Genomic DNA, 24,890 nt, shown 5'->3' on the forward strand with positions numbered 1-24,890 from the left:
GGCTGTTGGCGGCGGAGGCTTCGCCGTGTGGCGGCTGCCGCGCGGCGGGGTACACCCCTTGTCCGGTCTGTGGTGCGACGGCAGAAAAGAGTTCGCGCGCGTGGGGTGCCGGGGGCGCCGCCGCTCCGAGCGCTTCTCGCGCCGGTACGAGCCAGCACGGCCGGGCGGCGCACAGACAAACAAGCGCCACCGGCGCGATGGCGGCAGCCGCGTCCCGTGCCGCCCGCCGTGCGTGAGGACGCGCCACCTGCTTCCGTCGAACCTTGAGCAAATAGCGTTAGGGCGCTGGAAGGAGGGAGGGCGGACAGGCCACCTGTCAGGGCAGGCTGGCTCCTCGAAGCCGCCTGGGGAACGGCGGAGAACCGCCTCACTCCGCCCGGCTTGCAGCGTCCCCTCCGGCCGGCCAGTGTGCCCGTGCGGAAGCGCGGCCACCGGCGTTTGCTGCCCGGGCAGCGGGGCGGGCCCCGCCGGGCCTTGCCAGGCGAGCGGCCGCCCGGGCAGCGGGGCGGGCGCGGGGAGGCCGCCCCGCCCCGCGCCTCACGCAGGCAGGGGGCGGGTGGCCCGCAGCCGGGCCGGAGCGGCGGCCGGGCGGCCGCCATGGGAGCGCTCCTGTGGTGGGACCAGCTGCGGGCCGGCAGCTCGGAGCTGGACTGGTGCGAGGACAACTACACCATCGTGCCCGCCATCGCCGAGTTCTACAACACGGTGCGTGGCGGCGGGGCTGCCCGGCGGCGCGGGAGCGGCGGCCGCTTGGGCGCTGTCCGGGCGGGGGGACCGGGGCGGCCGCGATCGGTGCTGCGCCGCTTGCGGGGCGGCGGGTGGGCGGGCGGGGGTCCCGGTGCCCCCCCGGGGGCTCCCGCTGCCTGGCGGGCCCGTCTGTACCGGGTTTAGATGGCACGATAAAATGCGCGTCTGTCGCTGCCCGATTCTTTCTTCTCCAGTGCCTGGTCCGCCTAAAATTGAAGTGAGCGGTTTGGCGTTGTAGGTCTAGAATCGGGAGGTTTGGAGAGGGCTCAGGACGAGCTGTTCGGTGAATAGTGTGCAGCAGCCCCCTCATCATCCGCGCCCAGCCTTGCGGTGCCCCAGTGCAGAACTCGCGGTGCTGGATGGTCTGCGTCCGGTACCCGAGGGGACAGGTGGCAGCAACTTGACAGCCTGCAAGGTGGTGATGGGTCAAGAAAAGAAACGAAAAAAAAAAACAAAAAGAACCCTGAACATCTTAGTGTTTTGAAGGCAAAAATGGGTTTCATCCAGGTAGATTTGACTCCAAGAAGGCAAAGGGTTGAAGAACAATGTATCTTGGGGTTGCAGGATGAAGTCAGAAATGTGCTTTTTTGAGAGAAGAAGAGTTGTCCATTTAACTAAATAGCCAAAGAAAGGAACGAGAGGGAAGAGGACTAATGTAATTATTACTTCTTTCCAGTAAGCCATAGTTCACCCCTGAACCCTCTTATGCCATCCCCAATACCTCTCAGCAGCTGGAGAGAAATTGTGGAAAAATAGCTGCAGCAACAGAACCAGACTGCCCTGTACCACACATCTTGGAAGGGGAGCAATGCTCCTTAAGTCCTGTTTATGTAAAGAGTTGCAGTGACAAATATATCCGCCAGAGTGAGATAATGCATGGAGCTTTCTGGTAGCGTGCCTTCCCATGAAAAGCACATATCCAGGAGCAAACCCTGCAAATGCCATGTCTATTTTTTGTTCTATAGCGGGTGGTGTACGCACAAGTGAGGAGCTGGGGTTTCTACTTTGCCTCTTTAGTACTTCAAAATGGTCTTGTAGGGTTTTTTTTCTCACAAATTACAACCTTGTTTGAGCTGTCATTCCCTTTCAAGGACTGGTAACATCCAGTGGAAGAAACAAGTAGATGTCTCGCTTCACTGCTGGAGTGTGTATCATAGGAGGTGCTGCACATACAGAAAACGTAGTTCCATGGTGCACACAGTACCTTGCTAACCTCTTGTTTTTTCTTGTAGTTTGCTGCCAGAGTTGTCTGGGTGGTGGCCGGTCTGTGCCACTGGAGAACTTTGAGGGTGTGTGGGGGAAACTGTCTGCTTTGTGTCTGATGTCACCATGCAAGAACCAAAAACAAAGGGAGGAAAAGGTCAGGATAAACAAGTTTATTGAAGACAGCAAGCGTGTTTTGGAGCCAGCTATGCAGGGGGATGGGTATCCTTCTGACCATACTGAGCTGATTAGCAGTGGTATAGAAGCTTACAAAATGCTAAGGGCTGCTGGTACATCCAGATGAATAACTGAGGTTCCAGACATGTTAACAGAGAGACACAGCAAAAAGTTTGCCCCAGATCCGGCCATATTGTGGCAGCTGTGTACAAATCAGTGAACTGCACACCAAAAACCACCAAAAAAAAGGCTGCATTGAGGGTAGTCATGTTTAGCCTCTCTTCAGTGGTAACAAGTTGCTGGGTTTGACTTCTCTGTTAGTAACTCCTGAAAATTAAGACAGTGACTTGCAGTGGATTGATGGGGTTTTGAGACTGTGCCCTCAAAGAGCCAGATGCTCACAGGACAGTTGGAAAATTTTGACCCTACTCTAACAGGGACCTTAAGTAGAGTCTAAATTTTATTCCTTCCAAGATGGCTCAGTTGTAACTGACTCAAACCTTCTTGAAGTTTCAGAAAAGACTCTTCAGCAAACCTGAATCTGTCATCTGGTTCTTTAAGCTGTAGATTGAAACCTTACTAATCTGCATTTTAAACTGTCATGAATGAGGTCACAGTTGTAGTTGAGGTCTCACGCAGTATTCATGTAAGCATAAAACTGGAACAGCTTATCTGAAACGTATTTTTTTTTTAATGTTTTATTTATTCTGGCAGGACTCAATCTTCATCTGTTATGCATAAGTTTAATCTGATTTGCTTTAGTTGAAAAGCAAACCAAAGTGCCCAACAGGATTAAAGCAGTATGAGAATATCTGTTCAGAAGTTTTGTACAAATTGATCAGCCTAATTTTTTAAAACATGCTTGAGCTGGACTGATGTGATTTTGTGTTCAGGTCTTACACTCTTTCAGCAGAGAGGCCTCAAAATAGTTTATAACTCAAACTGAAAAAATAGTTATAGGACAACTAGCTTTTTCTTTATGTTTGTTTTCTGAAATGAATAAAGTAATGTGTCCTGATGCAATATAGCCCTACTCCAGAACGTAAACAAATGCCTCCACATGATCAAAGGAACTTACCCTGTGCAGAGGTATTTACAAAAAAAAAAAGCCCTGTTGCTTGTGTTTTAAACACATAAATACAGTAACTTTTCTTTTTCTGTTGCTAGTAAAGTCAGTACTTTGCCGTTCAGTATGTTGCATTCAGTTGTGCACGTTACATGTGTTTGTCAAATTTCCACTTAAAGAGAGAATTTCCAGTGTTTTTATTCCTCTTCTTTTGTGCCCTAGTGTCATGGAGATAAAAGTTTTTAAAAGATATCGCCTAGTCTTACGAGTGTGAGAGAATTCCTGTATGCTCTCTACATCATCTTTTTTACTACAAAAGTCTCTTAGTGTATGTGAGTGGCATGCTCATGGATCAGTATGTAGAAGATACAAACCCTCTGAACAGCCTGAGCGCTACTTAGTCCATTTTTGCTTTCTGCTCACAAAGAGGTAGTGTAGTAAGTGTTGCCGTGGTGGTTGGATGCTACAGCTGCTCTCTGGGAGACACAGCAGATAGTAAAGAATAGTTGAGCTTTGGTAGGACTGCAGGAAACATCCTGTGTCAGGACTGTGGCCAGATGTGGTTGAAGTTATGTGGCCATGATCTGAACAAGCCTCTGGCATTCCCTCTGTGGCCGATGTCCAATATTCCTTTCATACAGTTAACTAGTTGGAAGTTAAAACTAAAGGTCCAGAATTGTATGAAGCAAGAGGATGGACTGCTGTTGATGGGCTGCTTACCTTTTTTCCAGAACTGTAACTTCTAATTGCTGCCTTTTGCAGATCCCAAAGGAAGTTGTCTGTACTCCTGTTATTAATTTTTGCACTAATCTTAACTGTATTCAGCATTTGAATCGTACATTATCAAACCATGCAGGCTAATTGTGTATTATGTAAAAAATTGCATATGCAACATGCTTTCTGAAACCAGAGCCAAAATGGTAAGTGCCTCACTTGCTTGGAAAAGGTGTTGCTAATAGTTGTGGTATACCTGAAGGTGTGGTCTGCATAGGGAGCCAGGCTGATATCAGAGAGTGAAAACCAGCAAATCAGTTCTAGTTTTGATCACATTGACACTGAACTTGAAACTAAGAGAGCTTAAGCAATATGTTTCAGAAAATGTTCCAGAGTCCTGATTTGAATATAACTTGTGGAAAATATTATTTGTGGAATATGAGAAACAGAACTAAGCTATTGCAAGAAAAAGATACATGATTATAATATTTTTTTGTAAACTTAATAGAAAAGAATTTCAGTACTAAAATTGTTTCAACTTTTATGATATTAGGAAATCCTCCTGGTGGCCATTGCAGAGAGTACGAGTCATGGCCAAGCTCCAGCCTGCAAAGGTTTTCTTGTATTTGCAGGCGGGACCTTAGCATGAACAGGAGTTCAGTGCCAGAAGAGCACTGCTGTGTGGCAGAACGGCTCCTTTGTTGTCTAATCACTAGTATAAACCTGCATTGCTACAGGTATGGTAAGTTGGTGTATTTCCTTTGTCATCGTGTTCCTAGGCAGAATAAGGACTTTCTGGCCATATTTTCATAGACCGTGATTGCCTGTTATGATTTTCTTCACTTCTCAATTCTAACTGTAGAGATGGAAAGGTTTTCTTCCACACCACTTTGTTTATAACCATCTATTTTTATCCCTTGACGCCTCTCTTTGGCCTAACTGTGGCTGACAGCCTAAAATGTGTAGAGCACTTCTAGGTCCCCAAAGGTCTTGTTCATATTCCGTCATCCCTGCTATAGCAGGCACTGTGTGTGGTTCCTACCCGTTTTAGAGCGAGGGGAGTCCTCATGCTCTGTGCTCCCATCAGCACTTTGTGCATCAGGATCCTGGTCCATGTCTGTGTTCCCGGCATTGCTACCAGTCTCTGCTGCACGGAGCTCATGGTTTGGGGTTTTGTTTGTTTGTTTGTCTTTGTTTTGGTTTGGTTTTTTTTGTTTTGGTTTGGTTTTATTTTATGCATGGAAGGTGCTTGAGTGAGCCTGTTTGGTTGAATGTATAGGTTGTTTTAGATGGATTAAGCAAGTTGATGTGCATCTTAAAATCTGCTAAAACAGGGTATTACTTTATAAATAACTCTTCAGTCTTTACCTTGCCTCTCTAGGGTTGTGCAGTATCCTGCACTCTGACATTGCCAGGTGCCCCTGTTGTCAGCCTCCCACCATCTCAATTTGTGAACAACAAAGGCGAAATTCACCACCTTGATGGGGTAAAGCATTGCAGTAAGAAGAGTCCTTCTGTCTCTACTGAAGAGGTGCTTGGTCCATGGCATAGTTTAGTGGGTGCCCCCCACAGCTTTTTCACATGTGGTTTATGAGGACAGCTTCTTATGTGGCAAAACACGCTGTAGGAGCTGCTAATTGACGGAAGGATTGAACCCTTCAACCCTTGGTTCAGAAAGGGCAATCCAGCAGGAGATATCTCTCTGACGCCTTTCCCTGGCATGACTGGTCAGTGTTGTTGCCTGCCTGCAAGAAGTCCTCTGCGTTAGCATGTCTTTACTTGGGCTGTATGCTGTTACTATCATGCTGTTGGCAGAGGTTTGCATAACATTTGCAACTCTCAGCTGCGCGGGTGATGGCTTCTTAAAAGTATTTTAGTGAAATCCAAAAGCCAAGACTTTGGAAGGAAAGGCAGCTTGTCTTTGAGGACATACCTTATGCATGAGGCATGTCATGCATGAAGTAGAAAAACTGCATTATAGTTTTGAAGGCCAGCCTAGAAGTATGTTTTGTTACGCCTTTCAAATGTTAAATGAGATATGTCCATTTTAATCATTGCAAGCTCTGTTCTCAGTCTGTTGAGTAGTGAAAAACAGTCGCTGAACAAACAAATGCCTTCTTCATATGTCATTCTTGAATCCTTTCTCCACTGGCTTTTCCTTAATGTCAATAAAAGTTTGAGTCTCTCTGAAGAGGGGATCTGTCCTCAAGGAGTCCTCTTGTCCTAGAGTTGTCTTCTATGTCCGCTTTAGGGGAGTGTTTCTGGGCATGATTTTCTCTTGTGCTTGGGCTAGGCAGGAGAATAGGAGGAAGCTGAGGCTAGGGAGCTCACCTCATCCCCTGTCCCATTGTGAAGCAGCAGTAGAGTCTTCCCATAACTGTTCAGTTACAGTGCCACAGCTGGCCCTCAGAACTGGCAGCTCCTTCTGGGGAGAACCAAGTGATCACTACAGTGACAGCTCCTGCTAATTGCTGGTAAAGTGTTTTCAGCCTTTAACTCGAGAGTCATACTTTGGATTGTTGGTAAGCAAGAGAAAATATGTCTTTGTTCGACTCATATATTAAATTTTAAAAAGCTAGCAGTGGTCTGAATTATCAGTCTTTTTACCTTCTTATAACTAGTTTTCAGTCATATTCAGTTGTTTCTGTAATGGAGAACTGAAAGGAAAAAGGAAGTGTAAAAGGATTTACTTCTCCAGGTTCTTGCACAACAAGGGTTGTAATTCGTTTGGCTTAGCTTTGTATTTCAGACTTCTGAGACAATAGATATTGCTCAGTCACTTGACTTCCACCAAGCTTGATTAGCCCTGTCTGGTGCCAGTACTTCTAGTGCTTTTTCCATGCTAGGCTTGACAGCCATTGAGAGGACAGGTCAGTTGCTGGGATGTCCTGTTCCTCATTTGCTTGCTCTTGCAGGCTTCCTGAATCTCAGTAGTCTTGAGCATTTGTAGACTCTCAACACTGTTCCTCTGGGAGCAGACTTAAAAGGTAATTTGAAGATGTGAATAGCCACATTTTATATTGCTTGAAGTTTTTATGCTATTACTTGTTTAATGTTGTTAAACAAAACAAGTTGATGCTTTGCAAAACCAGCTCAGCTTTGGCAGAAACTGCGGCCATAATTTCTTGAGCTGGGGCACTGCTGGATGACACAATATTTTTATATATGCCTTAGGCAGCCTATGAATATTTAAGGTTTGTTTATTTTCTGCCTTCGTGATACTGTTTTTGTCTTTTTTTTCCCCTAGATAAGCAACGTCTTGTTTTTTGTTTTACCACCCATATGTATGTGCTTGTTCCGTCAATATGCAACCTGCTTCAACAGTGGAATATATTTAATATGGACTCTGCTAGTTGTGGTTGGTAAGTTGGTTAGTCTCTGTTCGCCTGCACATGTATGAACTGAGAGAGGAAATCGGTTTTTCCTGCTTGCACTTGGCTGTTTTGCAAAACAAAGCAGTCCTAACCTCTGTGTAAGAGTTTGGTTGTACGTGGTTGAAGCTGAAGCAGACGTAGTTTCTGAAAGGAAAATGCCTTTTGCAATTTGAGGTTGGTGGGAATTTTGGCCTTAGTTCTGTTCACTTCCTATTTTTCCTTCGCATAACTTCTTTTGTTTATGTCTGGGCTTACTCTTCAGCAGTGCTGACTCTCCTTCCTTTGTTGTCGCTTCAAGGAGAGCTGAAAGTGCCCAGCACAACTGAAGAGGATAACAGGTTTTACATGTAGTGAGAAGGCCCATAGGCTTAGCCATTTTGCGGATGTGAGATTCTTAAGCTTTTTCATTCCTGGAGGCATTGGGAACTTTTAAAGGAATAATCAGAGCCCCTGGGCAGTGTGACACTTTCCACCTGTAAACCCATATAATGGACTAGTCATCAGTTGCTGCTTTTCATCTTTGTCTTACCCTTTCTTGCGCTAGTGAGAAAATTCAGAAGCAGCATTTGGCTTGTATTTCTTAATTGGCTTTGCATTTAACTTTATCATCTGATGCTTTTTCACATGCACGTACTTTTCTAGTAAGAGCTGGCATCTTTAGCTGCTCCTTTTGTAAAATGTTTGCTTCATAATTAATGAGGTGCTGATTACTTGGATTGCCTTCTTAGAAAAGTTGCCGGGTTTTGTCCAGTTTTTCTTTTTTTTAACTTTTTCTAGACCAGATGCTGCCCACCGTTTGCTATGAATTTCTGAACATGAGCAGTGTGTTTCCATCTGTACAGTACTGCAACTATTCATATTGTCTTTTGATTACTTTTTCCAGGAATTGGATCTGTTTACTTTCATGCTACCCTTAGTTTCCTGGGCCAGATGCTGGATGAGCTTGCTATTCTCTGGGTCCTGATGTGTGCTCTTGCCATGTGGTTCCCCAGGAGATACCTGCCCAGAGTTTTTCGGAATGACAGGTAATCATACAATCATACATGTACACTTTCATGTTTCTCGAAACATCTTATGCTAACGCCTAAACCTGCACGTAATGGCACTGAGCGATCATCCAACCTTACCACTGCTGCCGCTGTGTTTGCTCACTCCATTTTCTTCCCATTGTTTGTGTCTCAGCCTGTTTTGTTCAGAATCCCTGAGTCTGCACTTGCTGATGTGGGGTTTATGCACTGTAACTTGAGATCTTGAGATAAGGTAACTTGCCTCTGGAGGTGCCTGTTCTTGTCGATTCTAGGGAGACCTTTGTCTGAGTAGTTCATATAAGTTGTGGCTGAAGTAAAGTTAGAATAACCCTCTTTCCTTCTTATTTTTGTATATCCTAAAGTGTATGTACAAGTGGACCTATGGAAGTTGGCTGAATTTTCATCTGAATATTTAAGCCAGTGATTAAGGATGGTGTTTAAGTATTCAAAGGCTAAGTTTGTTTAGAAACCTATTGTTGTTGTAAAAGGATTTTTGTCTTTTTCTTGCAGGACTAAAAAAAGTGCATTGTAGCCTGTTTAAAAAATCTGGTTGTGGTTTCTTCTCCCTCTAAAAAATTGTGCTGTAATCCTTGTACATATTGCTTTTTTAAACAGTAAAGAAATTGAGGTAGTGGAGAGGTTTGAATTGCAGCACCAATGTTCTTCTCTCTGGAAATTGTGAAAGCTGTTGTCTGTTGCCTTCTTATATTGTTATTATCTGTGGATTTTTTGTGGTTTTTATTCCTTGATATATGCCTGATAAGAAGTTGCTGTGAGGGTGAGGGAAGATAAGGTTTGTGCCTAGATTGACGGATCCTCAAAACAGTTTGCACTGAGAAGAGTGTTTCTTGAATTACTGTGTACAGTCTATGCAGTCCAGTGACTTTGTCATGTTGGTGTGAATTTAGTACTTCTGCATATCGCAACACAGTGCTATTACAGGACACCATCAACTTAGCAAGCAAACAAGTTGTACTGGGGCTTTTTGATCAATGACGTGACTGTTAGACATTTAGGTCAAGTGAAGAAAAGTTCAGAGTCGTGAAGCATTTCTGTGATTGCATGTAAATTGTTCCTCAAAAGCCTGAGGGGATTGTCATGTGTTGTCTGTCCCTGTCTTCTGATAGTGTGCTGGGTAGGTTCATAGTATGGGCCATGAGGTTAAACTGTGTCCCTTCTAAAAAGAATAGAGTGAAATCCTTTCTCTGTTGAACTAATTTGTAGAAATACTGAGATGAGGTGAAGGATGTCCCATATCCTAAATTTCTCAGAACACTTCTCCTGAGAATTTGTCAAGGCAGTTATGTGTTAAGGTCTTGATTCCTTTCTGAAGTGTACAGAAAAAAGACAAACGAGCAACAAACCCTAACCCAGAACAGGTTTGATTTTTAATTTCAAGTTTTTTTGCTTTGCCTAGCTAATCCTCTAATACTGTATCTATCCTGTGCTCACTGCTGTGATCTTCACTTTCTTCAACACTCTAGATTTTTCAGTGCGGCAAATGTTATCATCTACCATGACCCATTTGTGGTGTCTTTAGTCATTAAGGCACTTACATCAGATCAGAACTTCTTACTTAAGTAACTTGTTGCCTTCCAGCAGAAAGAAAACCTTTAAAGTAGAAGGCAGATGGAGTGTGCAAGATGAAGGTGAAAGTTATGACACTTGTGGCCAGGGAAAGGTGCTGCAAAAGTATCTTGAGACCCTTCTTCACACATAGGATTAGAGACAGAAGAGCCATCCTTGGACAGCAACTAATTTTGTAAAGCTGTGGGTGTGTTGATCTTCTGTCTGCCGTAGTCCTGCCACAGTCCTGCCACAGACTGGAAATGGGTTATTTAAAGTTCAGACTTGAAGTTTAAATAACGGTTAACATATATTTAATATAAAAGCTGTCAGGCTGTCTGTATAGTATGCAATCGTGATATCCTTTATGCTAAGAATATACCAAACTGTAATCTTTAAAAAGTGAGGGAATCCTTCACCTACTGTTGAATTTGGTTAGAAGAAATTTTCTTACGTTGTAGTTTTCAGTATTTTTAAGAGGTAAAGCAGACTGTAACATGACTGCAGAAGCTGGGGCATTAACAATAACAAAATATCCTAAAAATCCATGTTAAATTCTTCAAGAATCATGACACACCTCTGCTTTGAGGAAGCACAGTGCTGTGTTCAGAGGCAAACTTGTTCCTGTTTTATTGTGGGAGGAAGATTGGAGCGTGGCCTTTCGATTTTGAAACCTGTGCTTAGTGGTTGTGTGCACGCCTATGTATACATACACGTGGCTGCTTCAGAAGACCACAGTCGAGCAAAGATTTGTGCATATTATTAACTCTGCATGCACATGCAAATCTGTGCAAGATCCACATCTGTTTTATGCACATTGTCATTGCACCTCCTGAACACACATAGGGAAACCTAAATTTTGTTACATTATTAAAATAATTTTAAGATTTCTGGGTTTAGTATTTAAAAGTTTTGGATTAAAAGTAGTTTTTCTCGCCCAAAAAAACCCTATTCAGGAGCCGGTTTAAAGCTGCTGTGGGTGTCCTGTCTGGAGTTACTACCTGCCTTGCCTTCATTAAGCCTGCCATCAACAACATCTCGCTAATGACTCTGGGTGTTCCCTGCACAGCTTTACTCATTGCTGAATTGAAGAGGTGAGTACATTTCTGCTAAATGCAGCATTGCCTTCTGAGATTCTTAGGCCACAGTGTGATGATATGCTTGTAAGAGCAGATCAGTAATGCTTCCCCCACATGCAAGTGCAGATCTGGTATAAACTTGCTCTGCCAGTTCAGTCATTTTTGGCAAGTTTTGCCTTTTTTTTCCCTAGGATGTTATACTAGGTCAGATATTGCCTGCCTTCTTGCAACATATCTCTTGCAGCAACCTGATCTAACTCAGATTTGTTTGTTTATTGTGGAGTCAGGGCAAGGGTTTCACTCTACTGACAGCGTTTCTGCTGTGTAGGGGTGAGGTGATTGCCTGATCAGAGTCTGGGTACTAGAGGGAGCATGAAGCAAGACCTAGCCATGCATGGAAGTGTTCCAGTTCTCAAAGTTGGGCTGTGGGTCTTTGTCTTCTGACATGGATGACATGGTAGAGTCAGACTGACGAAGACAAGGTTAATCACTAGATTGTAGAGGATAGCTATATAGTCATCAGTTGAGGTCTTAGAAACTATAAAACCAGAATGAAAATAGAGAAGAACCTAAGACTGATGTTAACATTTTGAAGAGTTCCTACCATGACTGCAATACCAGCAGCTATCCAGAGACTTTTTTTTTTGCATCTTCCCAGCCACTACGAAGAGGACCAGACGAGGATAAACATACGAATTTGTCATTTTTCTCTTTTCTCCAGTGTCTGAGAAGGATTTGATGACCTATGTTGGTTGTTACATATTGCATATGTAAATGTCCATCAAAAGAAACAAGAATAGGACCAAATGTCTACGTTCTGACTGCTGCTGTTAGAACAGAGAGATTCTCCTGTTCGCTACCTTAACCTGTTTTGCCACTGCTTCTCCATACAGTGGAAGCCTTTGCTAACAGTTTTGTAAAAGTGTTCGTGAGTCTTTTCTCATCAGATATCCTGCTGTGAGCAATATTTACTTCTGTGGTGAAAGAAACTTGGGAAACAGCACACAGGTTAGTTGTAGACAATACAGTCAGTAGTTGAAGAATGTTGGTGGAGGTATTTCATTTTTGAAAGCACCAAGGAACTACTGACAGGACAAATGGAGATCTGGTTGTGGCACTGAATAATTTATATGGACTCTCTACCTATCAGTTTTCCGGGCATAAGCTCCTGAGAAACTAAACAAATAGTTAGTGGCTCTGAATACTGTTGTGTCAAATCTGGGAATTGGTATGCCTGAAGATATTTGCTTTTTGAAACTCCTTTTAAAAGGTCATATCTTACTAAAATACGTGGAGTTTCCCTGTCTGTTTTTTGGGGGAGAATTAAGGACACAGATAAACCTTATTTTGAACTGGTGATTAAAAAAGGGACCTAAAGTGACATATGGTACTCTTAATTGTGCATTGGGATGATGTAATACCTGTGATATTTTTAATGAATTCCTAAGTGTAAAAGGCAAATAATTAAAGGTTTTATTTTAATCTACGCTGATCCCTAGGAGATTTAAATGAGATATATTCTTGTAAACCCAGAGGAGAGGAGTCATCTCATCTCTTTTTGCAGGAGAAAAAACAATCTAAGCATTATTTTAAATGCCTACTATTCTCCCATTCTCTACTACCACAGTCAGTAGGAGGCTACATATCCAAGTCCTGGTAGTCTGTAGCAGAAATTTATCTGCAAAACAAATATTTGGGGAAGGAAGGAGAAGAGACTCCAAAGTAGGTTCTTCTGTTCCATGCTGAAGTTTCTAATGCGTTAGACCAAAACTCCCTGTTGCTGTTCCTCTTCTAGGCTGGTGTCAATCTTGTACAGTACTCTGGTTAATCAGAACCACTGTTTTTTCAAGTGACAATTGTCTGTCTCTCATTTGTCCTTGATAAGGAGATAATATTGTCACAAAAGATCATTATCTTGTTAAATACGGAGCTGGTAGGGTAAGATGTATACTAGGAAGTATTGTGATCGGTAGATATCAAAAGAGCAAAAGGTAGTTAAATGAATACTTGTTCTTGAAAGACAAATTGTAAAACTCTCTCATTTCTGTCAAACAAATCCCTTCATAAATCCTTCCGTTTGATGCTCCAAGCCAAATAACCATCAAGATTATAACGTCATGAAATGTCAATGTTTGCAGAAACTCTTATATTTAAATAACTGCTGTTTATGTTAAAACCAAGAACACCATTCATGATACAGGCAAAAGGTGCAAATGGAAATGTAAGCTTTGTGCAGTCCAGTTTCTTTCAGACTGGGGAAGCATGTCACAGCACAGCAGCATGAACAGCTCTTTTAGACCTGCAGCTGACAGGTTCTGTTTCAGTGGTAGTTTGAATAGTCAGTGTCCCTGTCTGTTGAAAAATAGAAGAAATGGGCTGGGTTCATGGTGTCTTGCCAGCATCTAGGTGGTATTTGCATTACATCTCATCATTGTGGTAAAAGCAGTGGCAGGTTGCAGTCCCTTGTCTCCAGCAAGCATGTCCTCAGCCCATCCAAAGCATGGTTGCTGCAGGAACTGAAGACTATACGATGAGTGATCACAGAAAACACAGGCATATTGCATGTATCAGCAGGCTGTGCTCTCCTCATTGTGCTTTTTTCTGCCTTAGAGTAGTCTTTTGCTATACACACTGCAGCATCTAGTCTTAAGTTTATAAAAAGAAATGACGGTATCTGATGTTGGTACTCAACAAACCTGTCAGTACAATTTGTACCATTTCTATGGCTGATCTTTTGTTGGGAGAATTTTGACAAGTAAGCTTTCAGTTTTCCTTTGCAGCCTTAAACTCTTTGAACCATGGAAGTTAATTGTCCTCTCTTCTTGGTATTCAGACTAGTCGGATATTGACAGGCGTGGTCACTGATTAAAAGAGCTGGATGTTTGAGGCCAGGCCTCTTATCTTAAATAGGATGCAGTTGCACATGTTGTTTATGTCCTTCAGACAGGTCCAGGAAAGCCTCTGTGTTCTCAATACATCCACCCTTTGCTCTTTCAGATTGCATGAGTACCTATCACAGCAGTCTAGTTTTACCTGTAAAATGTGCAAAATTGATCCATGTATGTATCCACTTAGGTACATGGTTTAGCAGCTTGCTCTTACCAACAGTTGTGTGTCTCACTGAAGACTGGTAATCTGCCTTAGCATTAACAGGAGAGAATTAAGCCTGGCATGCTTAATAGAGCAGTGAGTTTTGACCAGTAACAATATTCCCTCTTCTTTTATGCAGGGGTCCATGCCGTCTAGCTGTTTGGTAGAACCAGGAATCTTCCCAAATGAGAAGGATTTATCAGTACAGTTTTGCTGCTAAAACTGTGCCAAATCATAGAATCATACAACCGTTTTGGTTAGAAGAGACCCTCTAGATCACTGAGTCCAGCTGTTAACCTAATCCTAAGCCACATCCCTCAGAACCTTGGATGTATTTGATGATCTTGGGTGTATTTCGTACTGGGATGTCTTGTACAAACTAGACTGTGAGGAAGAATTCTTGTAGCTGCACTCTGGAAGTTGATAGGCAACTCAGAAATCTCCTTAACCTTTCTTTTCTTTGTGCTCCTTGTAGCCTTTTTAAAATTAAAGACACTATTTCAGAGAAACAAGCCTTTTTTATGGTATACAGCACCGACAATCTTGAAGCCATCTTGGGCAAACCCAGTCTCCTCTGACTGTGTCTTGGTGGTTTCTGAAATGCCTTGGAGGATTCAGGCCTCAGAAAAAAACCCATTTTTGTTTATGTGCTCTGTGGAGTATTAATTTTTATGGCGGTCATGGAAGTGTTTTTCTTATGAAAATAACTGTTGTGGTATGTTTCTTGTGGAGGTTATTACAGTTCAGCCAGTAGTTGAAGTACTTTTTTGAATAATAAAGGTAGGTGTGCGGATTTTAAATGTTACATTATTTATAGATGGCTTAAAAAAAGAAATGCCAGTTCCTAAAACCAACTTGTGGTAAGGACACTGGAGAAAATTATCTGTCAACAAGATTAGGCAGTTGGTAGCTTTTCTGTCACTAATCCAGTAGCTATAAAGGTGCCTTCTGCTCAGCCTCAGGAGTTTCTTAATCTCAAATGCCTGCTAAAATGTCAACTGAAATAGCATTTCAAGTGTGAAAAAATATCCTACAGTGAACACTATACTAATTATTTAGCTTGCAATACGCCACAGCCAGGTATACTGCTGCTCCTGCAATACTTTTGAAAAAGTGTTCCTGGACGGAGCACTCTGTGTATCATAGAACCACAGAATGGTTTGGGTTGGAAGGGACCTTAAAGATCAGCTAGTTCCAACTGCCTTGCCATGGCCAGGGACACCTTCCGCTAGACCAGGTTGCTCAAAGCCCCATCCAGCCTGGCCTTGAACACTTTGTAGTATGTTTTTAGTTTTTCTGCATGCTTAGCTAGGGTCCCTTAGCAAAGCTCTGGTAGCAGTGGCAGTTCTGCTTTCCCACCACAGAGAGGCAGGAGTCATTCTCTGCCCCTCTCCCACTGCAACTAAGTAGTTGGAGATCATCTCACATGTGTCAAAGTGTGTAGTGACAAATTTAAGCCTGGGGACAGACCTGGCATTACTACTTCCCTGACAGTGAATGCAGGGTAGCCTGTGGCTGGTAGGCTGTGTGCGGCCATGGAGACCGTTAGTGGTAAATGTTGGTAAATTAGAACTCTGTAATTCTATCAAATGAGAGCAACAGGTTTCAGGCTGGCAAGTATTTTGTTTGGAAGACAGAAGGACCAAAGAGCTTTTTGGTTTGTACTGTACTTTGTTAATCAGTTGTCCAGGGCAGTCATGTATAAAGAAGATCACAGACCATAAATACTACTGCAGTGCACACAGTAAAGAAGTGTTTACCCATTCTAGCTCCCTCCTCAAGGGATATACATTTTATTTGCTTCTGAGTGTCATAAAGTGAAGTGTCCCTTTAAAGGACACTTTTTCCAGGCATTGTTCACCTTCCAGATACAGTAAATAAGCTCAAGAATTGTGTGGAAGACAACTGGTGATTCAGTGTCAAGTCTACTGGGGTGGCTGGACTGGAGCAGAGGGAAAGGTTGGGTGGTGATCTGCTGGAGAGAAGAGACATGGAGACATTCTTGACACCTTTTTGGCAGAGACATGAGACAGAAGATGAGTGTAGATTAGAGGAGCCCTTCTTGAAGACCTTGGGGCAGAGGAAGGAATTGTGGGGCACTTGGTATTGGCTTGTTTTCCTTCTAGGATGTAGAAGGAGAAGACTGGGGCCTGTAAGCCTGATAAAGGCTGAGTATTCCTTCTTATACTTGCTAGAGGTGTGGCTTATTGGTTTACTCTTCAGATGTAGCTCAAGCAAATAATTTTAAACATTATTCTGTCTTTGGGTGTGCTTTGGGAGGTCATATCAGTGATCTGAGAAGGCCAGTTTGTGGAAGCAAGAATTGTCCAAGAGGACTGAGTGGTTCTCATGTCGCTGGGAAATTCACCAAGAGTTTAACAACAACAAGAACAAAAAAAAAAGCCAGGGCGGGAAATCCCAAATCATAGCTTTGCTCTTGCAGGAGGCAGGGGAGCTAGGCCATGACTTCCCTTGGTCACATAGGGCTGGTCACACTCTGGTTTAGCTTTGCTTTCTAGATATCAGTAACAGCAGAGCTGCATCTGCTGACACCAAGAGGCCTAACCCCAAAATAGCAAGTGTAGGTAGATAGCAAATTCTTGACTTCAATAGCATTCGGGGACCTAAAGTTTATATTGATGCTACCTTTTTCCTAATTTCACTCTTCTGAGCAAAGCTGCACTGTTCTTTTGAAGATGTGAAGAAGTACAAAGCATCATACAGGGAAATAAAATTGTGAGCTTTTGAGTAAACCTGCAACGTAGGTAATGCCATGCAAGTATCTTGGCATCTGCTGTTATATTGTGTGGAGGTCTGCTGCAGACTACACTGCATGTAATGACAGCAAATACTTTGTGCGTTCTTTCTCTCTGGTGTACCTCTGTATGAACAAGTTGGGCTTCTTGTGGAGAAAAAGAACTGCAGCTTAGTCAGCACGGGGAATTCTGTCTGAGATGTGGACTCGTGTGCCGTCTACTAAAACATGCTTATTTGGGCCGTCTGGGTAGAGGCTCCTACCTTAGAAATTCTCTGAAACTGTTCAATTGCGCAATACTAACTTGTAGGGGGAAAAAGTAAACTAACAATTTTTTTAAAAGCTCTTCCAGTTATTTTTTTTTACCAGTCTTTATATAGTAACAAATATGAACAAATCTGAGCACTTGCTACATGGCTGGTTGTTAGCAGATGGTGTGCGTAACTAATCACTGGTTGTCGTAGATATGCCTCCATAGATATGGGAATGCTTTGGTGTTTGCCCACCATTTGCACATTGGTATTTAACACAATACCCAAAACACAGCAACTGACTAAAAGGTTTGTTTTGCCACCTCACCACTGTCTTGCATCAGAGGCATATTTAGTGTCAGTAAGGTTCCTCTGTTAAAGACATTTATGGCGGAGCCATTTTAAAGATGTGTGCCTGGCACTATGAGTCCTGTCCTAAAATCCATACTGCCAAAAAGCATCAAGCTGCCATTACAAAGCAAACTTTGTTTAGTTTAATAACAACTTCTTTGTGTTTTTCTCCTCAGGTGTGAAAACCTGCGTGTGTACAAGCTGGGTCTCTTTTCAGGTCTTTGGTGGATGCTAGCACTTTTCTGCTGGATCAGTGACAAAGTGTTTTGTGAGATCTGGTCATCATTTAACTTCCCCTATTTGCACTGTGTATGGTAAGTGTAGTGTATAAACTCCGCAATTTGATTCAAATGTGATACATCCTTACCACATTACCCTTCTGTGCTGCCTGGTGGCTATTTCTGTTTAGTGTTTTGTAGAATTACTGGTAAGCTTATAAGACCAGAGCAAGTCTCACACTATCCAAAGTGGTAGATTTAGGAGACTCTTTGACCTGATCAGGTTCTTCAGAAACTAAGTTGATTAATTGCAGCTGAATACCTTCCCCTTCTGGATACTAAAAATCCCACAGCACTGCTCAACTGAAGCAGTGACTGTGAAAGCTTAAACTGCTAACAACTGAGGATGAACTGGGGGAGACTTGAAGGGCTTTGACACCTTTTCTTTTTTACCACCCAGCAAATTATGATCTCTTATTCAAGTTGCCATATCTCAGTATTTCTACACAAACCTGTCAGGTGCAGAGACACCAAAAAGCTGCAGCCAGTTTAGACTCAGTGTGAGAGGTGAAGGACAGACTGATTTAAAAGCATAGTGATATACTTGATTACTTTACTGAGTCATGTACTGATTTTTTTCTCTTTTTGGCGGGGGTGGGCTGTGGGTGTCTATTCTCAGGCACATTTTGATTTGCCTTGCGGCGTACCTGGGCTGTGTCTGCTTTGCTTACTTCGATGCGGCCTCTGAGATCCCTGAGCAGGGCCCTGTCATAAAGTTCTGGCCCAGTGAAAGATGGGCGTTCATTGGGGTTCCTTACGTCACCCTCCTCTGCGCGCACAAGAAATCACCTGTGAAGATCACATGAAGTTGACCATGGAATGGGGATGGAGTTTCAACATATGTTCAAGCACAGAAGTTATTTAAATAATGATAAATGAGTAGAGTTGTATTTTATTTTCTTCCTAAGATGTGCAGCACTTCTTGTGTCATAGAAAGAGAAGGCAAATGTGTTCTTTCCTCTCTCTGGTTAGGAGAGAGGAAGCAGGAAGGTAGAGGCTCTTGAACACTAAAGTAACCACCAGCTTCTCTGGTTGACTCTGTTTTGCACTGTGTTTTCAATGTAGCATTTCTCTTGATAAAAGCTCTTTCCAAATACCAGAGTCAAGAAGTGACGTTTCTGCAGTAGGTCACCTCTGATGCTTCATTCATTTCTTTTGTAACTTCTGGCTTAAGGCCTTTGCAAAGGAAGCCAGTCCAAGATGCCTACATGCCATCTTGTGTTCTTCTCAGCTCTGGTTTTTGGCGTGGATGCACATGGCCACAAGTGTGCGTGAAGGACGTGCTCCTCCCAGGCCGGCTGTGCATCGCATTGGATCACTGAGTACCTGGTTGCTTCTCCAAGTACAACAGGAGACCAGTGCAAAGTGTTTGCAACTGGATAACTGGATCAGTGCAGTTAAGTGGTGGTAATGTGGGAAGAACTGACAGAAGATTCAGTCCCTAGAAATAAACAGGAGCTCAAGGGTTTTGGCTTTTTCTGTGTTTCCACTGACCTGTGGACAATTTTATGCTGCATGTTTCCGTCTTACAGAAATGTAACAGAAGTCCCTCTCTACCTCTGCAAACATGTTTGGTCTTGAATTTGGCCTTGAAGCTCACACAGAAGTGTGAACATTAACTTCACTAAGGGCTCAGGTCAGCATGGATTGACAGTTTGAGTGAACTGTAAAAACTCTTAGGTGCCTAGCTGTACGTCTAATTTGAGAGTTAACTTCTCACCAATGCATTGCAAAATGATGTGAACAAAAGTCCAGTGCTCTACTAGGTATACTTAAGGAAAAAGTAGACAACTACTTAAAAACCAAGACTTAAATTTCAGTGAGCAGTGAAATGCGACATCAAGTCTTCCATTCTTATGAAAGAATAGTAGATTCAAATTTTCCAGCCTGTTTTGTAAAGATGAGGAATGTCTAGATCCAGTTAGTTTTAAGGTTGTACTTTGGGGTTGAGGTTCAGGAACGGCTATGGTTCTTCCAAGCAATTTATGCTAGATCTGTTTTAAAAATGATGCAAAGTGCTGACATGTTTTTCAAATATTAGCAATTGTAGGTGGTAATAGCTGCAGTCTTGGAGAAAATAGGGTCTGCTTACATTCCACCTAGTATCAGAATGTAAGTGGGTCGAGGCTTTGGATGTACGCTTTTATTAATAAGCTATGTTTCCATTTGGAATATTAGACAAGGAAATACGGTTTTTCCTGTGCTTTACTAAGAAGTCTCATGTTGTACTATCAATGTGAAAATGTACTCTATACAGTATCATCCATACAAAGTGGTTTTTAACAAAAACTTTGGGGTGAACTAACTTTCAAGTATTTTAAAACCTTTCAGATAACTTTTGTATTCAAATTTATGCTTAGAAAACAAGAGCTAAGGTGTATGCTGTTACACGTAAAGGAAAGTTGTTAGTGGGAGGTATGACTGTCTTGAGAACTGCAAAGCAGGTAAGTAGCTATGGTCACATTGACTGACATCATAAAAGCAGCAAAATCTGTCCACTGGAACAATGAAGATTTGTACCACTTGCTAGTATATTTGTCCGAGAGAAATGTATTTTTTGGACACGCAGTCATAAAATTTTTGTATGAAGCTTGTTTGTAAAAATTCATACAGTAGTGTCTGTTACTCTTTGAAACACAGATGCTTTTTCCTTTTCCTTCCTCCCTGCCTAATTAGGAAATGTTCAGTTTCAAACACTTCTCAGGTATTAAAAGTCGTATGATTAGATGCTTATACAGATAGGCTTGCTGGCTGGAACCCAGCTAAGATTGCTAACGCCTGACATAGCTCAAGTTTGAGTAGGATTTCTTATATTGTGTGGTAAATTATTATGTTATGGTAAGTTATTTTCAGTATTGCTTGGGAAATTAGTAACTGCAGACATAATGTACTATTCAAAATGACTGGAGCCTCCCTACTTAATATTTTGTTTGAAAGCAACCTCTCTGACTCAAAGGACTCTAATCAACCTGCTGTCAACTGCTGTGTTCTACTCTGCAGAGTCTGGCTGCTCACAAATAAGTAATTTTATAATTTAAAAAATAGCAGCAGTACATTCAGCTACCGCAGAGGTGACTGAATGCAGGTACAGGCCAAGAATCATCTCCTGGACTTCTATTAACTTACCTTTAGCCTTTGTACTTTTCATAGGAGATTCTGTGAACAAAGATCACTATCTGATATTCAAAGCTCCAGTACAGAACTGTTGGGGAGTATTCCACTGTAACAGCAGCCCACCACTTTTAGCTGTAGCTACTGCACTTTACATTAAACTAATATTAACTTGTATGTTCCAACAAAAGCTACATTACATAAAGAAAAAAAAGCAATTTTTACCAGATTCACAGCTTTACAGATTGCACTTTGAATTAAGGCTCCAGTTCAAGATAAAATTAGTACCCAAAGAAGTATGCGACTGGCATATAGAGAGGTTTGTGCACCACCCTGATCATGCGGATGAATAGACAGGTGCACAAGTAGCCATATTATGTTGGAATATAAAGTGATTTATTTGCACCCTCAGGTTTCAAAACCCCAGTATGCTTTCTTCCCTTGCTGGCAGGAAGTGAGTGGGTTCCTAGTCTTACGTTCAATTAGTATTTTAGTTTAATTAGTGGGATGCAATAGTGTCTTGGGCATAATGTAGATTGTATTGGTGTGTGATATCCATAATTTCTTGAATGTTAAACTTCAGGTTAAGAAAGGATATTTAGCTCTCAGTGATGGCAAACACTTGCTCAATTCATGGTCACTAAAACTGAATAAATATTATGTAAGGAGTGGTGTTGGGGTGTTTTTTTCCATCTCCGTTGAAGTTTGTATACTGAATTTTTGTGGAAAGCATGTAATACTTTGTAACATTAAATTGCATTTGGAATAAATATTGTTTGCCTTTTCATACATGGTGTTTGTGGAGAAAAATGCAGCTGCCAGTATAATGCCTTGAAGTATGGTAAAGGTAACTTCTCCCTCACATGGGTAAAAGCAGTTCTGACTTTTAGAGGAGGAGGGAGACTACATTAGATAGAAGGCCGAAGGCCATTAACTAATGAGATAATTACTTTGCTGAGCAAACTGATTTTCTGCAAGTAGAGCAAATACTTGGAAAACTGCAAGTCTGTGAATCAGCAGGGACAAGTAGCAAGAAATACCTAAAAATGAGGGGCCTATGTTTCCACAAATCTGGAAAACTGGGTCAAAGTGAGTACATCTGGGAGAACAAAGTGTCAATCTTCAATATTTGTTACCAAAGACTGTGCTCCCACCTTAGGGAGATAATGGCCTTGCACCTGCCCCTCCCCTCTGCTTCCCTTTTACCACAGTTCCTCTCACTCCACATAAAAGGCCTTCTTTGAGACACTTGCAGATTCCGACAAGCCACTGTGATTGAGCTTGAAATAATGGAAGTTTGAAGGAGGTGAATTTTGTGCACACAAACTCAGGAGCCATAAAAAAACTGTTTGTAAACTCCCAGCCTATAATGAGGAGGTGACCAGGAGTTTGTCAAAAGAAAGTTTTGTCTACATAATTTGGTGTTCTTCTACAATAGGGTATTTGCTGTCCCTGTGGCTATGGAAGAAACAGTATACGGCTAGATTTTGACACTGGTAAGATTCCTAGCGCTGCCTGACAGGACATTATAATAAAAATGTTGGAAAACCTGGAATTGGTAAAAATTCTGTGGATTAGTGTGAAATTGTTTGGATAGCTGCTTCTGATGGTCCCTTATAAAACCAGAGAAGGTGTTAAGTGGAGTTCAGCAAGGACTCTCTCCTGGGTCACCTTCTGTTTATTTGTTCAGCAGTGCCCACATGGAAGGTATTGATAAAGAAAAGTCTCGGAAGGTTCACAAATACCCCAAAAACCAGGTCTAAAATCCAAAGGTAGGTTGCTGAATTGTAGAAAATAGGACAAAATTGGGTAACAGCAAGGTACTACGCACATATAGGCATCACTGACAACACTGGATGCAGAATAACAAAGGAGCAGTTCTTTGTACCAGAAGCCAAAGGTTTACTGTCAATCAGGAGCCAAATATAATACAATGAGGCACCACCACATTAAAAAGAAAAAAGATGACATCATGCTAAAAAAAAATGAAATATTTGTAAGACAGGAAGAAATCCTTTCCCTCACAGAAGGATAGCAATGAAGATCACCAGCAGCTGGGAAAAAATGGCCTGTGTGGAGAAATAGGCTTTGTCAGCCTTAGAAAGCAGAGCGAGATGGGCATTAACAGGATGTAAGATTCAGACAGGGCATTAGAAGTGAGGTGTAGGACACACAGGAGAAGACTGACTGTGAAGGCTCAGAACCTCTGTCTCTTCGATGAGATGTTTAATGGGCAGTTGGAGAAGCTATAGGCATTTATTTAGGCCATGGGCATAGCTGATCTTGCCTTGGATCAGGGACATGGGCTAGTTGGTGGCAGTCTGGTGACTCAGATACTCATTTTTTTTCCTCTATTCTTACACACACAGGCTGGACACAAAATGGATTGTGGACAGAGCTGGAAATGAGCACTTGGCCTGATTGCCCTGGCAGGGAAATACCAACAGTAAATAAGAACATCTACGTTCTGCAAAGAGATTGGACTTTGTAGATTGTCAGTGTCACAGCTTATTTCCCATAAGCATGGTCATGGCTAGACCTTCGTGTTCCTGGACTCTCCTAACTTAGTTCACCCAAATCGTAATGGAAATTAGTTTCCAGTGACGCCCAGAATGCTGGGAGAATGGGGAGAAAGGTGGAACCCAAAAATAATTCAGTGGTGTGTATACTGTGAGCACACATTTTTAATCACCTTGCCAGCACGTATTCTGACTGGCTCACTTTCTCCCTACTGTATGCTCAGCATGCAGAAAGTTGCCTAGGGAGATGCTGCCTATTCTGTGTCCCACTTTCTCAATCATAAGTACCTTTCTTTTGAAATGTATGTCTTCTTTTTCTTCTGGGAAGTTTACCATTTAGTTCGTGATGCAATAATTCGTTCAAAGCAAAGGCCTACATAGAGGCAGATCAAACCTTGACTTTCTCAAAGCACAAGCAGCAAAAAACTTGCATCTTCTTGCCTATGCTCACCCTTTGGCACACCATGTCTTTTAAGCTTTCAGTAGCAAGTTTCTCAGCTGCAGGGTTGACATAGGATGTATTACCCTCAAAAAGCCCAAGAGGGATATGACTGGGACAGTGTCAGACCCTGTCTTATCTGGATGCTGTCTAATCCTTAGCTTTGGCAAGAAATATGTCCCTTGTCATCATTCTTATTAGCTGCCGACGACCGCTCATGCCGAGGGGCTTTCCTGTACTGAGGAGGCCTGACAGTCCTTCATCCAGTATTCTAATCATTTCAGGAGTCTCAAAGGTTCCCAGGCCCCTGAATCACAATTTTGCTTGTGAGAATTTGCCCTGTGAGACTTGGCAGTATGAGGAAGCATGGTATATGACATAGTTGTCATTGACCACAATGTAATTGGCTGCTAGTTTAGAAACGAGCTTGCACATGTCATGTTAGCACATTAATCAGTTCAGTCTGTGACTTATCAGAGTTACAGGATTTATCTTTCTGAGGCACTGTCAGCTTTTATAGTGTCAACATGCAGACTCCTTTTTCAAGCATGTGACTTCTCTGCATTGTTTTTACAATTCTAAAAGAAGCTCTGAAATTTGGAATGTCTCCACATCTCTTGTTGACTATTCATGTTTCTTCTTCATATGCTTGACCAGAAAAAAATGAGGTAACCAGGGAGCAGAGAGTCCACCCAGCATTCTTTGAGTTCATTGGTTTTTACATTTGCTTCTGCAAGTCTGGAATGGTCTACTGAAAAAGTCCTACTTATCTCTGAAAAGTTATCAAAGGAGTTACTCTACTTCTTCTCCATAGCTTTTAATAAAACATTGAGAAGTACTGTGGTTCTGTCTCTATTCCCATTATGCCAAATATCTTTGTTTATGTCAGGGTTCTTATCTCAAGGCTAAAGTAAGTATAGCTCCTCTATTGCATGCATTTTGTTAAGTCAGTTAATCCTGTAAAATTTATTTTTAATTTATTTTGCAGACCATATGAAACATTCTTACAATTACGAAGTGATCAGCTTAATAAATACTAAAGAAGAATGAAAATATCTGCAACTCAAAAAAGCAAGAACAAAATTCTAAGCAAGTTGTTTTGGTGACCATGTTCTGTATCATCTTGGTATCCTTGAGGAATA

At 42.2% G+C, this 24,890-nt stretch overlaps 1 protein-coding gene across 7 annotated transcripts; it reads left to right on the plus strand.

The window, feature by feature from the left end:
* ACER2 (alkaline ceramidase 2) lies at positions 1-24,535 on the plus strand. 7 transcript variants are annotated; one of them, XM_065657815.1, is made up of 6 exons: positions 1-144; positions 7,155-7,269; positions 8,165-8,306; positions 10,832-10,969; positions 17,578-17,715; positions 18,299-21,577. In XM_065657815.1, the coding sequence occupies exons 2-6, from the start codon at positions 7,194-7,196 to the stop codon at positions 18,483-18,485; spliced, it is 681 nt and encodes a 226-aa protein (XP_065513887.1). In that variant the 5' UTR covers positions 1-144; positions 7,155-7,193; the 3' UTR covers positions 18,486-21,577. The 7 variants fall into 7 exon arrangements, with proteins under 7 accessions (XP_065513887.1, XP_065513883.1, XP_065513881.1 ...); XM_065657811.1 differs by lacking the exons at positions 1-144; positions 18,299-21,577 and adding exons at positions 544-705; positions 23,160-24,535; XM_065657809.1 differs by lacking the exon at positions 1-144 and adding an exon at positions 544-705.
* Positions 24,536-24,890: the final 355 nt, after the last annotated feature.

The sequence above is a fragment of the Caloenas nicobarica genome, chromosome Z (assembly GCF_036013445.1).
Source record: "Caloenas nicobarica isolate bCalNic1 chromosome Z, bCalNic1.hap1, whole genome shotgun sequence".
NCBI classification, from domain to species: Eukaryota; Metazoa; Chordata; class Aves; order Columbiformes; family Columbidae; genus Caloenas; species Caloenas nicobarica.

Coding starts and splice junctions, on each gene's coding strand:
- ACER2 (XM_065657809.1), top strand. CDS start 598: ATGGGAGCGCTCCTGTGGTGGGACCAGCTGCGGGCCGGCAGCTCGGAG. Junction 10,970..17,577: donor CTCATTGCTGAATTGAAGAG/GTGAGTACATTT, acceptor TTTTCTCCTCAG/GTGTGAAAACCTGCGTGTGT. Junction 17,716..18,298: donor CCCTATTTGCACTGTGTATG/GTAAGTGTAGTG, acceptor GTCTATTCTCAG/GCACATTTTGATTTGCCTTG.